This window comes from Ovis aries, chromosome 3 (genome assembly GCF_016772045.2).
Source record: "Ovis aries strain OAR_USU_Benz2616 breed Rambouillet chromosome 3, ARS-UI_Ramb_v3.0, whole genome shotgun sequence".
Lineage (NCBI taxonomy): Eukaryota > Metazoa > Chordata > Mammalia > Artiodactyla > Bovidae > Ovis > Ovis aries.
Genome location: NC_056056.1, coordinates 182,820,437 through 182,836,436, shown reverse-complemented (window position 1 = coordinate 182,836,436; position 16,000 = coordinate 182,820,437). Strand labels below are relative to the sequence as shown.

Below are 16,000 nucleotides of genomic sequence, written 5' to 3'. Positions count from 1 at the left end.
TATTAAATGTAAACAAAATTACAGAAAATATTTCAGTCCATTGCTGGGACTTTTGGCTGCTACATTTTTTTTTTTTTTTAATCAAGACAAACATCTAGATAGTTCCACAATTCCGGATGTTTAGAAATCTCCTGGATTCAGAAAGATGAATTGGGTACAGTTCCGCTCTATTTAGATAGATATTTGTATATATAGATATTTATCTATATAGATATTTAGATATTCAGATATTTAGAATTTGTATATAAATAACTTGGAATGTTTAAATTTTACCTCAGAATGGAAATGTTTGAAATTTTGTGTAGATTGAGTTCTCAAGCAGCTCCATCTTTCCTTATTGTTGAAATTTAGAAAACACTTCTCATGAAATAGAAAATGAAAATGTAAGCAGATGAAGGGAAACTTGCCTAAAGAGTCTAGAATTTATTCCTTCAACAATTAGTTACTGAGCATCTACTTAATTTGGCAGGTGATGTTCATGAGATGTTCCCAGGGCTTACATTCTAACTAGGGCAGAGAGACAATTAACAAAATAAATAATGCAGTTTGTTAGAAGGTGATAAGTACTATGGGAGGGGGTACAATGTGTAAAGCAGTTACAACAGTTAACTATAACAATATCTTATAGCAGTTAACTGTATATATATTATATATATATACCAGCTCACTATATATAATATATATGTATATTATACCAGTTAACTATAACTATATATTGAATGGCAAACCACTCAATATCACAGTAATTCAAGTCATTGCCCCAACCACTAATCCCAAAGAAGCTGAAGTTGAGCAGTTCTATGAAGACGTATAAGACGTTCTAGAACTAAACCAAAAAAAGATGTCCTTTTCATTATGGGAGTCTGGAATGCAAAAGTAGGAAGACAAGAGATACTGGTTTAACAGGCAAATTTGGCCTTGGAGCACAAAATGAAGCAGAGCAAAGGCTAACAGAGTTTTGTCAAGAGAAGGCACTGATCATAGCTAACACCCTCTTCCAACAACACAAGAGAAGACTCTGCACATGGACATCACCAGATGGTCAACACTGAAATCAGATTGGATTATATTCTTTGCAGCCAAAGATGGAGAAGCTCTATGCAGTCAGCAAAAACAAGACCTGGAGCTGACTGTGGCTCAGGTCATGAGCTCCTTATTGCCAAATTCAGACTTAAGTTGAAGAAAGTAGGGAAAACCATGAGACCATTCAGGTATCACCTAAATCAAATCCCTTACAATTATACAGTGGAAATGACAAACAGATTCAAGGGATTAGATCTGATAGACAGAGTGCATGCAGAGCTATGGATGGAGGTTTCTGACATTGTACAGGAGGCAGTGAGCAAGACCATCCCCAAGAAAAAGAAATGCAACAAGGCAAAATGATTGTCTGAGGAGGCCTTACAAATAGCTGAGAAAAGAAGAGGAGAAAAGGAAAGATGTACCTATTTGAACACAGATTTCCAAAGAATAGCACAGAGAGATAAGAAAGCCTTCCTCAGTGATCATAGCAGAGAGATAGAGGAAAACAATGAGATGATACTGTGAAAGCGCTGCACTCAATATGCCAGCAAAACTTGAAAACTCAGCAGTGGCCACAGGACTGGGAAAGGTCATTTTCATTCCAATCCCAAAGAAAGGCAATGCCAAAGAATGTTCAAACTACTATACAATTTCACTTATCTGACACACTAGCAAAGTAATGCTCAAAATTCTCCAAACCAGGCTTCAACAGTACATGAATGGAGAACTTCCAGATGTTCAAGTTGGATTTAGAAAACACAGAGGAACCAGAGATCAAATTGTTAACATACTTTAGATCATAGAAAATGCAAGAGAATTCCAGAAAAACATCTGCTTCTGCTTTATTGACTATACCAAAGCCTTTGACTGTGTAGATCACAACAAACCCCAGAAAATTCTTCAAGAGATGGGAATACCAGACCACCTTACCTGCCTCCTGAGAAATCTGTATGCAGGTCAAGAAGCAACAGTTAGAACTGGACATGGAACAACAGACTGGTTCCAAGTAGGTAAGGGAGTACGTCAAGGCTGTATATTGTCACCCTGCTTATTAAACTTAAATGCAGAGAATATCATGCAAAATGCTGGCCTGGATGAAGCACAAACTGGAATCAAGATTGCTGGGAGAAATATCAGTAACCTCAGATATGCAGATGACACCACCCTTATGCAGAAAGTGAGGAAGAACTAAAGAGAAAGTGAAAGAGGAGAGTGAAAACGTTGGCTTAAAACTCAGCATTAAGAAAACTAAGATAATGGCATCCGGTCCCATTACTTCATGGCAAATAGATGGGGAAACAGTAGAAACAGTGACAGATTTTATTTTGGGGGCTCAAAAATCACTTCAGATGTTGACTGCAGCCATGAAATTAAAAGATGCTTGCTCCTTAGAAGAAAAGTTATGACCAACCTAGACAGCATATTAAAAAGCATAAACATTACTTTCCAACAAAGGTCCATCTAATCAAAGCTGTGGTTTTTCCAGCAGTCATGTACAGATGTGAGAGTTGGAGTATAAGGAAAGCTGAGCAGTGAAGAATTGATGCTTTTGAACTGTGGTGTTGGAGAAGACTCTTGAGAGATCCAACCAGTCCATTTTAAAGGAATCAGTCCTGAATATTCTTTGGAAGGACTGATGCTGAAGCTGAAACTCCAATACTTTGGCCACTTTATCCGAAAAACTACTCTTTGGAAAAAAGATGCTGGGAATGATTGAAGGCAGGAGGAGAAGGGGTCGACAGAGGATAAGATGGTTGGATACATCACCGGCTCAATGGGTATGAGTTTGAGCAAGCTCCTGGAGTTGGTGATGGACAGGGGAGCCTGTCGTGCTGCAGTCCATGGGGTCGCAAAGAGTTGGACATACTGAGCAACTAAACTGAACTGATAACTATATATTATAACAATTAAGTATAACTGCTATAACTTTGAGTAGCAGTTATACTAGATAAGAGTGGTCAGGGTAGCCCATGTTGCAAGATGCAACTTGAGCCAAGATGTGAAGAGAAAGCAGTTATCTGGGGGAAGAGCATTGCAGCAAAAAACAGCTAAACCAATTCCTGTAAAGCATGCTTTTCCTGTTGGAGGAATAGCAGGGTATCAGTATGACTAGAGTGTAGTGAGCAAGGGGGTAATACTAGGCAATGAGGTCATTGCTAAGGGGACTAAAGACCAGATCATGTAAAGCCTGTCAGCTGCAATTAACAGTTCAGTTATTAAACTATGAGTGAAATGTGGAGCTGTTGAAGAATATTAAGCACAGGAGTGACGTGATCTGAGTTGGGTTTTAAAAGAGACTGTCTGGCATTTTTGAAAACATATACTGAGTATAGTACTTTTCCCATTGGCTCAGCAGTAAAGAATCTGCCTCCAATGCAAGAGCTACAGGAGACACAGGTTTGATCCCTAGGTTGGGGAGATCCCCTAGAGGAGGAAATGGCAACCCACTCCAGTATTCTTGCCTGAAAAATGCAGTGGACAGAGGAGCCAGGCAGACTAGTCCATGGAGTCACAAAGAGTCAGACACAACTGAGCGACTAAGGACACACACTGAGAACAAGGGTGGGTGCAGGGAGACCAGATGGAGGGTCTTGTTGTAATCCAGTCAGTGATTGTGGTAATTTAGACCAGAATAGTAGCTGTGTAGGTGGTAATGGTAGATGATAGAGTCAACAGAATTTCCTGGTGGTTACATCCCCTTTTGGGCTTCTCTGATAGCTCAGTTGCTAAGGAATCCTCCTGCAATGTAGGAGACCTTGGTTTGATTCCTGGGTCGGGAAGATCCGCTGGAGAAGGGATAGGCTACCCACTCCAGTATTCTTGGGTTTCCCTTGTGGCTAAGCTGATAAAGAATCCGCCTGCAATGTGGGGAGACCTGGGTTTGATCCGTGGGTTGGGAAGATCCCCTGGAGAAGGGAAAGGCTACCCACTCCAGTATTCTGGCCTGGAGAATTCCATGGACTGTATAGTCCATGGGGTCGCAAAGAGTCAGACACATCTGAGCAACTTTCACTATGATATAGAGTGCAAGAGAAAAGAAGAGGACTTTAGAATACTTCCAAGCTTTAGTCCTAAGCACAGATGAAGTTGCCATTTACTGAGATGGAGAAGATGGTAAAGGCAGTTTATTTTGAGTGAGAATTGAGAGATAACAGTCTGATTTGAGTGTGTCAGATGTTAATTACTTCTTAGACATACTAGTGGAGATGCTAAGTAGGCAGTTGAATGCATTAATATTTCTTTATTTTTTATTAAGCAAGAAATATGCTTTTTTAGTTACTTTTTTGTTTACATGCATAATAAAAAGTTTAACATCTTACCTATTTTAAGTGTATAGTTTATTGGCATTGTTATAATTCTCTAAGTCATGTATAGCTCTTTTGTGACCCCTGGGACTGTAGCTTGCCAGGATCCTCTGTCCATGGGATTTCCCAGGCAAGAATACTGGAGTGGGTTGCCATTCTTTCTCCAGGAGATCTTCCCCACCCAGGGATTGATCTCCAGGCTCCTGCACTGGCAGGTGGATTCTTTACCACAGAGTCCCCAGGAACCTCACTGGCATTAAGTACATTCCATTGTCGTAGTGCTGTGACAACCATCCATCCATAGAACTCTTTTTGATTTTATAAAACTTAACTTTTGTAAAATAGTAACTTCATTCTTCCACCCCTCTAGTCCCTGGCACCACTACTCTAATTTCTTTTTTTTAAAATATAAATTTGCTTATTTTAATTGGAGGTTAATTACTTTACAATATTGTATTGGTTTTGCCATACATCAACATGAATCCACCACAGGTGTACACGTGTTCCCCATCCTGAACCCTCCTCCCTCCTCCCTTCCCATACCATCCCTCTGGGTCGTCTCAGTGCACCAGCCCCAAGCATCCAGTATCATGCATCGAACCTGGACTGGCAATTCATTTCATATCCCCAGTTTTGACTACTCTATGTAACTCATATAAATGGAATCATAAGGTATTTGTGTTTTTCAGCTGACATATTTCACTTAACATAATGGCTTCAAGGCCACCCAATCTGTAGCATGTATCAGATTTTCCTTCATTTTCATGCTGAATAATATTCAATTGTATATATATTCCACATTTTATTTATGCATTCATCTGTCAACAGATACTTGGTTTGCCTCTACAGCTTGGCTATTATGAATAATGCTGCTATGAACATAGGTGTGCACTTACAAGTGAAGTGAAGTGAAAATCGCTCATTCGTGTCCGACTCTTTTGACCCCATGGACTATACAGTCCATGGAATTCTCCAGGCCAGAATACTGGAGTGGGTAGCCTTTCCCTTCTCCAGGGGATCTTCCCAACCCACGGATCAAACCCAGGTCTCCCACATTGCAGGCAGATTCTTTACCAGCTGAGCCACAAGGAAAGCCCAAGAATACTGGAGTGAGTAGCCTTATCTCTTCTCCAGTGGATCTTCCTGAACCAGGAATCGAACTGGAGCCTCCTGCATTGCAGGAGGATTCTTTTCCAACTGAGCTATGACATATAAAGGGTATTCTTTTAAAAATACTTTGTAAAAAAAAAAACATAAAATAAAAAAATAAATAAAAATACTTTGTAGTACATTTACTTGGCAACGTTGATAGATTTTCTTTTTTATAGAAGTATATTTTTGTTATAAATGATTTTAATGATATTGCTCTATGGACAGCAAAACATAGAAGTTCTCATTTGTTCTCTCACCCTACCCCTGTCCCTTTGTCATGTTACCTTCCATTCCTTTCAGTACATTTATACATGTTTGTATATATCTTATTTTTTAATTGGATTATATCATACATACTTTTCTAGTTTTTTTTGGTCTTTTATTTAATAATACCTTGAAGATTTCCCCAGTCTTATTTTTGTTTTTCACAACTATGTATGTTGCATAATGTTGCATTGATTATCCATGTACATATGCTTTTCACACACAAGATTTTTTCTGTAGATTGGATTCCTAGGTTTCGATTTTCTAGGTCCAAGGAAATTTATTAAAATTGTCCATATATTTTCTTCTCCAAGAAGAAGAAAATTCTTCTCTTTTGTGATTTATTAATTATTTGGCAAGGTAGGGTGGGCGTGGGTATGGATTTTGTTATTGAGTTCTTCAAGTTTGGGAAACTAAAGTAGTTTTCTGAAATAAATTTACTTGCTATAGATTTGTTACCCTTAGCCATGAGTTTTATAACCTTTATGACTGGTTTTTTTTTTTTAAGTGCAATTGATGTCTTAGTCTAGGCATTTTAAACAGCACATGGGAGATATGACCCATATCCAGAATCTGTGAGACAAATGGAGAGTCTTGAAGGGATGATAGGAGAGACTATTGAAAAATGTCTTATAACAGATAGAATATTTTCCTGTGGATAAACTTGGCAGATACTGATCTCAGCAAGGCAGCAGCATTTGGTGGCATGAAGTCAAATCTTAATTTCCTGCCCAGGAATTGAACCTGGGTACCCTGAATAAAAACTTGGAATCCTAGCCACCAAATCAGCAAGGGCTGGAAGCTAATTTTCCCTGGATCTTTGTCCCCAGTGAAAAATGTGTTTATCACAGAGGCAGAAACTCTATAAATATCAGATACAAAGTTTATTATTAAAGGCATAGCAGAACAAAAAGTGGGAGAGCACATAGAGAAACTGTTTAGTTGAGATAGAAGCAAGGCAGAGATTCCCTACTGGAGAAAAAGGGTGTGGGCATCCGTTCCTAGTGAGGAGGAACACTGTAAAGAGTGGTGTTAAGTCATTTATATAAAGGCAGTTCTTCCTGCTCTGTCTTAAGACTAACTGGTTTTCCTTCAGACGAGTTATCTGATTTCTTTTTCCATACCTGACCTACCTGGGACCCTGCCCTGGGGTGCGCACACAGTCAAAATGGATCTTGAAGTTAAGGCTTCTGGGAGAAGCAAGACTCATTATGGCCTGAAATCATCCTTCAACTTTTGACTTTAAGGAGCCTTTCTGAACATGTATAATGTCTCTCTTATCTTTTACTTAGAAGGATCTTTGCCTCTCTCTGTCCTTGCCATGATTATTGCCTTAAGGTGTTAACAAGAGACAAGACTAGCTATTTACCCGGTTTCTGTTGTTACTTCCATTTCCAAGAGCAAATGGGGAGATGGTTGTAAATTCCTCAACTGCAGCCCACCTATCTCTTATCTCAGGAAAGGCAAAGAGGAGGCTGACTGATTGTAAATGTCCAACCTGGAACCCATCTATCTCCTACCTTGAACTACCTTACTCAGTGACCAAATTTAGCACCACATGTGCTAATAATGTTAATATCATGCAGTGGTATAATGTAGTGAGATGGGTAAATCACCTGTAGAATGTTCTTTCCCCAAACCTGTAAACCTAGTCTAATCATGAGAAAAGAATTTGAGGGCCACTCTACAAAATACCTACCAGCACTTTTCAAAAGTGCCAAGGAAATGAAAGACAAGCAAAGACTGAGTAACTCTCACAGATTGGAGAACTCAATGCAACATGATATCTTGGTTTGGATGCTGTGACAGAAAAAGACTGTTAGTGGAAAAATGGTGAAATCTGAAATCTGTGGTTTAGTATTGTACCAATATTAAATTCTTAGTTTTTTAACATACCATAGTTATATAAGATGCTAACCTAAGTAAGAGTCTGAGTGCAACTCTCCTGTAAATCTAAGGTTATTTCAAAATAAAGGGTTTTTTGTTTCTGGGTTTTTTTTTTTTTTTTAAACTATCTCTTTCCTTCTGGGCAATATAATCCTAGAAAGATTGTCTTCCTTAGAAAATTATTCTGTGCTTGTAAGTTAAGAGATGCTTTTGTCCTGAGAGGTGGTCAGTCCATGAAGATCTTCTAGGCTAGAGAATTGGCACAGTTGGAAGAGATGTTTTGGTTGTGTGAGGCAGTATAGACAAGGCTATAATGCCCAAAAGAGTGATCTGAGGTCATGGATCCAATGACAAGAGATTATGCCTGAAGAATCAGGAAGTGAGTGGACTTTGCTTTGAAGTAAATCCAACCTTAATTTGTGGAAGATTCATTCAACAGTAAGTTGGCAAACTATAACAACCCAGCACAAAGTTTTGCGAATAAGAGACAAAGTCACCCTAACCAGTCAGAGAGATTATCTGCCACTCACAAGTATCATGCAGAAGACAATATATGAAAAGTAAGCCACAGTAGGAACCTTTCCAGTTAGAACTGGGAGGTTTATGCAGTCACGGATGAGGTTGGATTAACTGAGGATATCTGATGATACCTTGTGGTTACATATGTCTAGAATTTCTTACAGGATATGTGACCCAGCAAGCATGAGACAGAGGAATGCAAAATGGTTAAGACCCTACACCCAATGCTAACATAATGTTGTATCTGTGCCCAAGATACTTGTTTAATCACCCCTCCTGGTTCTTGGTTAATTGGAATCTGAAAGCCTCTATTGTTAGTAATAAAAGCTCTTGGATGGGTAGACCATCTGGTTACAATTTTGGTTTCAAGTCCCTGTTATGCAACTGGTACCCAAATAAGGACTGTCTCCAAATGTGAGTAGTCTGAGTCAGTCATAAACAAGCAAAAAAAATATTCCTCTGTGTTGCTAATATCCAAGATGTTAGAAGATGAAGTGTTTAATGAAATGGTGCTGCTTAATTTTAGTCAAACTTCCTTTACCATGCATGATGTGTTTGACCTAGACCATGGTTAACAAACTTTTCCTGTAAAGGACCAGATAATAAATAATAGTAAAGATTTTGAACTTTGTATGGTCTCTGTTGCATATTTGCCTTTGCTTTAAAAAAAAAAAACACCTTTTAAGTATGTGTTTTCTGCATCTTTCACTCTCTTTTCATACCTTGTGATAATGGTTGAAGTCTGAGATGGGCTTTAAATAAGGATCTATAATGAAGTTTCTGGCTATGGATTTACTATCACTGGCAAAAGATTTGTAATCATGACTTGAATGGATTTAAAAGAAAATAGATGTGTAGTTGATCTCTTACTGCAGGCATTTCATCATATTCATCTGAGATGAATAAATGGGATCTTGTAAATCCATCAGATCATGATCTTCGTTTTCTGAATGTTGAGCTTTCAGCCAACTTTTTCACTCTCCACTTTCACTTTCATCAAGAGGCTTTTAGTTCCTCTTCACTTTCTGCCATAAGGGTGGTGTCATCTGCATATCTGAGGTTATTGCTATTTCTCCCGGCAATCTTGATTCCAGCTTGTGCTTCTTCCAGCCCAGCGTTTCTCATGATGTACTCTGCATATAAGTTAAATAAGCAGGGTGACAATATACAGCCTTGACGTACTCCTTTTCCTATTTGAAACCAGTCTGTTGTTCCATGTCCAGTTCTAACTGTTGCTTCCTAACCTGCATATAGGAAGATCGTGGCATCTGGTCCCATCACTTCATGGGAAATAGATGGGGAAACAGTGAAAACAGTGGCAGACTTTATTGGGGGCACCAAAATCACTGCAGATGGTGACTGCACCCATGGAATTAAAAGACACTTACTCCTTGGAAGAAAAGTTATGACCAAGCTAGATAGCATGTTGAAAAGCAGAGACATTGCCAACAAAGGTCTATCTAGTCAAGGCTATGGTTTTTCCAGTGGTCATGTATGGATGTGAGAGTTGGACTGTGAAGAAAGCTGAGCACTGAAGAACTGATGCTTTTGAACTGTGGTGTTGGAGAAGACTCTTGAGAGTCCCTTGGACTGCAGGGAGATCCAACCAGTCCATTCTGAAGGAGATCAACCCTGGGATTTCTTTGGAGGGACTGATGCTGAAGCTGAAACTCCAGTACTTTGGCCACCTCATGTGAAGAGTTGACTCATTGGAAAAGACTCTGATGCTGGGAGGGATTGGGGGCAGGAGGAGAAAGGGACGACCGGGGATGAGATGGCTGGATGGCATCACGGACTCCATGGACACGAGTCTGAGTGAACTCCGGGAGTTGGTGATGGACAGGGAGGCCTGGAGTGTTGCGATTCATGGTGTCGCAAAGAGTCGGACACGACTGAGCAACTGAGCTAACTAACTAAACCCATCAGATCATACAAGTTTGCTATCCAGAAATTAAGTGCCTAGTTTTCAGTTAAAAATTATTTATTCAAGACATTTTTTGTTTCTAAATAGGTTAGTTATTAAAGTTGCTTCATCTTTTAATATGTAGCAGTGGTATCTGTTTTTTTCAAGATTCAATTTAATTTGTTTTCTCATTTACCCCCTCCAGCTGGCCCCCTTTTATTGTTTTGTTGCCATAAATCATCTCTAAAGCTGTATTCTTGCTTTCACAGTGTCTCATTTTACTGTTAGGTTGCAGTTTCTGCCTCTGTTTTGTAGTTGGGCTGTGGATTTTCAGTTTCTGCTCCAAGGCCATCCTTCACTAGACCCCAGCAGGTAATCTTTCAGATACTAAGCCATTCTTGGGATATTTGTGGAACAAAAATTCTAATGCCCCTAAAAGACTAAGTGGCTGGATGGTACACTGCGGGTTTTTCCAAATATACTTTGACTACTAAATTGGTTTTTCTAAGAAGGTAGATAAGGTCATACATTTGAAGACTTAGCTTTTATTTCTTTGCTTATTTTACCAATATGTTGTCACATAATGTTCCTTAAACCTTGCATTCATGGCCTTTGTTATGTTTGGCTAGACAATGCTTTATTTAGATGGCAGTCCATTTTAGCAGAAGGGTGCCTGATGAAGCTCATTTAATGTGTCGTAGCATTTGGTCTCTAATAACTTCTCAGACAATACTTGCAACTATTAAATCTTCTAAAACTTGTTTTACCTAGACACATTTTAAGGTGTACCCAGAAAATAAAGCAGTATTATAGTTTTTAGTCTGGAGAAGGCAATGGCACCCCACTCCAGTACTCTTGCCTGGAGAATCCCATGGATGGAGGAGCCTGGTAGGCTGCAGTCCATGGGGTCGCTAAGAGTCAGACATGACTAAGCGACTTCACTTTCACTTTTCACTTTCATGCACTGGAGAAGGAAATGGCAACCCACTCCAGTGTTCTTGCTTGGAGAATCCCAGGGATGGGGGAGCCTGGTGGGCTGCCGTCTGTGGGGTCACACAGAGTCGGACATGATTGAAGTGACTTAGCAGTAGCAACCCAATAATCAGTTGAAGGAAAAGGGAATTTTTTTACTCAATAGAAAGTTGTTGGGTTTTATTAGTTTTTCTTGTTTTGAGTAATAATTAAGGCCTTTTATCTTTAATAGATCTCATTTTAGTATTTGGATTCTATGAAAATAAACTCTCTTAGATTATAGTTTCTTAAATGGCATATATAACTTTTATTTTCTCCTAAACAGGTTCAGTCTGTTGTTAATACCACTGTGCCAGCTAGAAGGGGGGAAAACTTAATATGTGTATATAAATACTGTCATATGATTTCTTTGAAAGTCTCTGAAATTCAGTATTTATCAGGAATTGAACTGAGAATTGATCTATTCTCTGTGTCTCATGATGTATTTCAGTATTTTAAAGCATTGCAGTGTTCTAAAGATTTTGAGTTGTAACTAAATATGAGTGTTACGTACATAATCTCATCATTTTTTGAAAACATGGGCATTGATAACATTGATTTGGAGTCTGAGTAAGTTAGTAAAAAGAGGGACATGGTGTGTGTATTTCTTCATTTGTAATCAAGCCATTCTTCTAGAGTCTTCAAGTCAACTGTCATGTTTGTGCTTTCCTGCTTTGTTCTTTTGAGCCACTTGATGACTGGCAATGAATGGATCTTGGAAAGGAACTCTTAGCAGATTCGTGCTAGGCCCTTTGGTCTTCTCCTTCACCTGCATCATAGCAGCTACATTCTGTCCTGTCTGTGTCCCTGAAAGGAAAGGGATGGGAGAGAGAAAGAGTGAGTGTGAGTGTGTGTGTGTGTGTGTGTGTTGTAGTAGTAGTGAAAGTCAGCAATCTCTTGTCAGTGTATGTTACAAGGTTTCTCAAGCACATGGAAAGAGATCTTTCTCAGGAAAACTCTGTCAAGGCCAGCACACATGGGAAAAGTATTTCAGTGCTTAGTCTTGTAACTGTGACTGTTTTTGTTTGGGGTCAGAAGAAATTAAATCACAAGACATGGTTATGCTCCACATCATTATTTACCTGTCTTTTCTTTTTGAACTCTCCCAGGCAGCAGTATCTGTCCAAAGATCCCTATAGTTCCACCTTGCTTGAAGAGCAGCACAACCACACTGATTGATCAGAATGCATCTGATGAAGAGGCTCAGGGAATAAATGGGAAAACGCCAGCAAAACACTTAGCTGCAAGTCCAAAGCCACAAGGTATGCTGTTGGGATTTTTTTTTTTTTTTTTTGATCAAGTTGGGTGCTTTATTCATTGAAGAAAGTGACACAAAGGAATGATGATCACTCAAAAAGAGTTTTAAGCTATAAATTGAGGAATTGGGTGCATTTGTTTTTTCAGGAGAAAAGTCAGGCAGGGTTTCTACTCTGAAAATACTTCTATATTTCCCTATTATGACTCTTTTCATAAATTGTTTATATGTCCCCTTAATGGAAATGTGATCTCTTCATGCACTATGCTTGACATACTGTAGAGCCTAACTTACCATTTGCATAGTAAATATGTAACAAATTAATATGTACTTAGAAGTACTGTTGAAGTTGTCATGACTTTATAAATGTGAGAGGGTCTGTGAAACAGATCATTCTAAAACAATGCTTTAAGATACTTAGCTAGAATGTGATTTTACAATATTAAGAAACTGGGGCTTTTCAGGCTTCTTGGTAAAAAGTCATCCACAAAAATTGAGTCCCTTCATCCAAGAATTGAGCATCCAATAAGGGGAAAATTTTTAGTGATGAAAATTTTTAAATGCTTTGCTCAGTAACCATTTCATTTTACAAGTAAACTTCTAGTAAATGGTAATTAACTTTAAGAAGCACAAAATTGTAATTTTGATTTGATGATTGAGAACAAGGTCTTTTGAAGTATAACACAAAACTATGCTGCACTGGCTTAACATTTAGTTTGTTTCAAATGTATTTTCATTTATATCAAATGCTGAACATTCAATCAGGAAACAACACTAGGCATTTTCAGAATCACTATATTTTGAAAAAATCAATTTCTGTTTGGATTTTTTGTATTTTCTTTGGTCTCTTTTCTTGTTCTTGTTTTAAATTTTTCTGAAAGAGATCTTTAAAGGGAAATTAGAATGGAGTCTTCTCAATCACAGGTGATTTTTCTTATTGTTCTTACTACTAGTTATATTGGTGATGGTATGAGATACAGGCTATCAAACAAAGTCAGATAATTGGAAATTCAAGTGAATAACTGATTGATGAGTTTATAACCTCAACCTTTGACCATATTCCTTTATAACATTGTAAATATGAAAATAGAAATTTTTCTAATCATGATTAAAGCCATTTTATTTATACAATACAAAATGCCATCTTGCTCATTAGTTGTAAGCTGACCTCAAATAAAGTAAAAAATATAAGAAGTAAATGCAATGTAATTTTATGTAATTCCCCAGATGAAAAGCAAGAGTTTAATTATTAATAAAGACTATTTTAGAAAGATATATTGCATCACTTCATTGTTTTTAGTTCATTGAGATAAATTATAGCCATGTTCTTTCTGAGCTGCCGTGTGCCAAAATAACCCTGCTCTTTAGGGAGAAAGCACCGACTTTGCTGCTTGTAGTTCTATTGAAGTCTGTGTGTTACTAGTTAAACATATGTGATTACTTTCTATCTTGAATATGGATTTTTATATATACATATATTTTTTGCATAATAACAGAGTATTTCCAGATATAAAATAAACAACATAGAGTATACTTTTTTCCAAAATATTCTCATTGTTTGGCGCTTTCCTGACCCGCTCCCTGCCCCAGCTAAACTTCTAGCTCCACTATCACCCCTTAAATCTCACATTTAATCATCTCTTCTTTGGTTTTTCTCATTCATTACAGACTGGTCTACTATTTAACTTGTCCATGTTTGGGTTTTTTTCTGCTTTTTACACTACTGTGTTCCCTGTATCTCGCACACAGTGTAGCAGGCCTTCAGTAATACTCGCTGAGTGAATCTTGCTCCATTACCATGTTTCTTTTACTTTGTTTCTGCTGTTCTTTGTTTAAAACCTGGAATGTACGACATGTAGAGACTGTTGTGCTATGTCACTCAGTCATGTCCGAACCAACTCTTTATGATTTGATGGACTGCAACCTGCCAGGCTTCTCTGTCCATGGGATTTTTCAGGCAAGAATACTGGAGTGGGTTACCATTTCCTCCTTCAGGGGGGTCTTCCCTACCCAGAGACTGACCCAGCGTCTCCTGAGTCTCCTGCATTGGTGGCAGAGTTTTTACCACTGGGCCACCTAGGAAGCCCCTACATAGAGGCCAATGTCCTAAAATGAGGCTATATCTTGATATTGTCAGATCAGCTGCCATATAGATCTTACTGACTTGACTGATTGATAGTATTTCCCACCCTTTAGCAGAGAGAAGCCACTTTTAATTTCTCCAAATTCTTAAGAACATTTGGATGACTGAGGTTGGTTGAGAAATGAAGGTGATACCAGTGGGGACTTCCTGCTCAGACTGAGAGATTATCACACTGACACCTTTATGCCCACTTCCTGGCAAATTGTTTATAAATTATGCATGATGCTGCTGCTAAGGCTTCAAGAGCCATTATGTAATTTTACTTCAGTTGAAGACTCTTATTCTAGATCAGTAATTCTCAACTGGAGATAATTTTGCAGGCCTGTGGCACCAACCCCAGTGCTCACTGGTATTATCTGGAGACGTTTTTTTTTTGGCTTGCCGCATTTGGGATTTGCTACTGGCATCTAGTAGGTAGAGGATAGGGATGCTGCTCAACATTCTACAATACACAGGTCAGCCTTTTCCACCCCTACTAACAAAGAATGATCTGACCTGAAATAGCATTAGTTGGAGAAACTGTGATCTAGATCCTAAAAATAGCTCATAATTAAATCTTGGACTTGCCAGGTGGCTCAGTGGTAAAGAATCTGCCTGCCAGTGCAGGAGATGCAGAAGATATAGGTTCGATCCCTGGGTTTGAAAGATCCACTGGAGGAGGAAGTGGCAACCCACTCCAGTATTCTTGCCTGAAAAATCCATGGACAGAGGAGCCTGGCAGGCTACAGCCTATAGGGTAGCAATGAGTTGGGTGCATCTGAGCGTGCACACACCAATTAAATCATATTTGTTTGTTTGTCATGTGAAGTGCTAATAATATCATGGCTGCAGTTTAATATGGTGATTTTTAAAAGGAGAGAATATTTACAACTTTTATTAGTAGTAATTATGTAGTAATAATAGTTAGAGGTTGTTTTGCCTCAGAAAATACTCTAAGGCCTTGGGAAACAATGGCTTATTCACTTCATACCAGTCCTACTAGAAAGTCAAATTACTGAGCAACTCCAATTACTAAGTCTTTCTTGTTCACCACTTCTAATATTGGCCTGTTTTCTGCCATGCTAGACATAACTCAAAAGAATTTCCTTAGCAGTTAAAGATAGTCTTAGTTTTTCTCTTAGGAACTTTGATCCACAACATTCTACATAGTTAATTATTTTGATAAAGCCCACATACTGTCCCTTCTCAATCATTAAACCTTAATGTTTAAAAATTTTTCATCTTTGAAAGTCACATTGTTGTTTCAATAATTTAAGTAAATAATTTGATTTATTCAATTGAGTAGTTCCATCTGCTTCTAAAGTAAAGCATTCTGTGTATAATGCTGAATTCTATATATAATGCTTCATTCTTAACGTATGTTATAAATTTATAATGTATTAATACATAGCCAGCTGTTTTTCATAGTAAGTAAAATAAGAGTAATAGAAACCTACTGGTAATCTGCAAATTTAAACTGGTATAAAGGAAAAAAAAATGTTACCTGCCATTCCAGTTCTACAGGGATCAAGCTAATATCCCACTAAATGTGTTCCCAG

At 38.2% G+C, this 16,000-nt stretch overlaps 1 protein-coding gene across 5 annotated transcripts in view; it reads left to right on the top strand.

Annotated features, from left to right (window-relative positions):
- The window catches only part of FGD4 (FYVE, RhoGEF and PH domain containing 4), a 239,094-nt gene that overhangs the window by 147,881 nt on the left and 75,213 nt on the right, over positions 1 to 16,000 (top strand). For 4 of the 5 annotated variants that reach the window (XM_042247278.1, XM_012175045.3, XM_042247279.1 and 1 more), the window contains exon 2: positions 12,174 to 12,326. In XM_042247278.1, the coding sequence (XP_042103212.1) occupies positions 12,174 to 12,326 (153 nt within the window). Of the gene's footprint in view, positions 1 to 10,322; positions 10,426 to 12,173; positions 12,327 to 16,000 lie in introns of all 5 variants that reach the window. The other variant, XM_060413212.1, reaches the window with a different exon arrangement.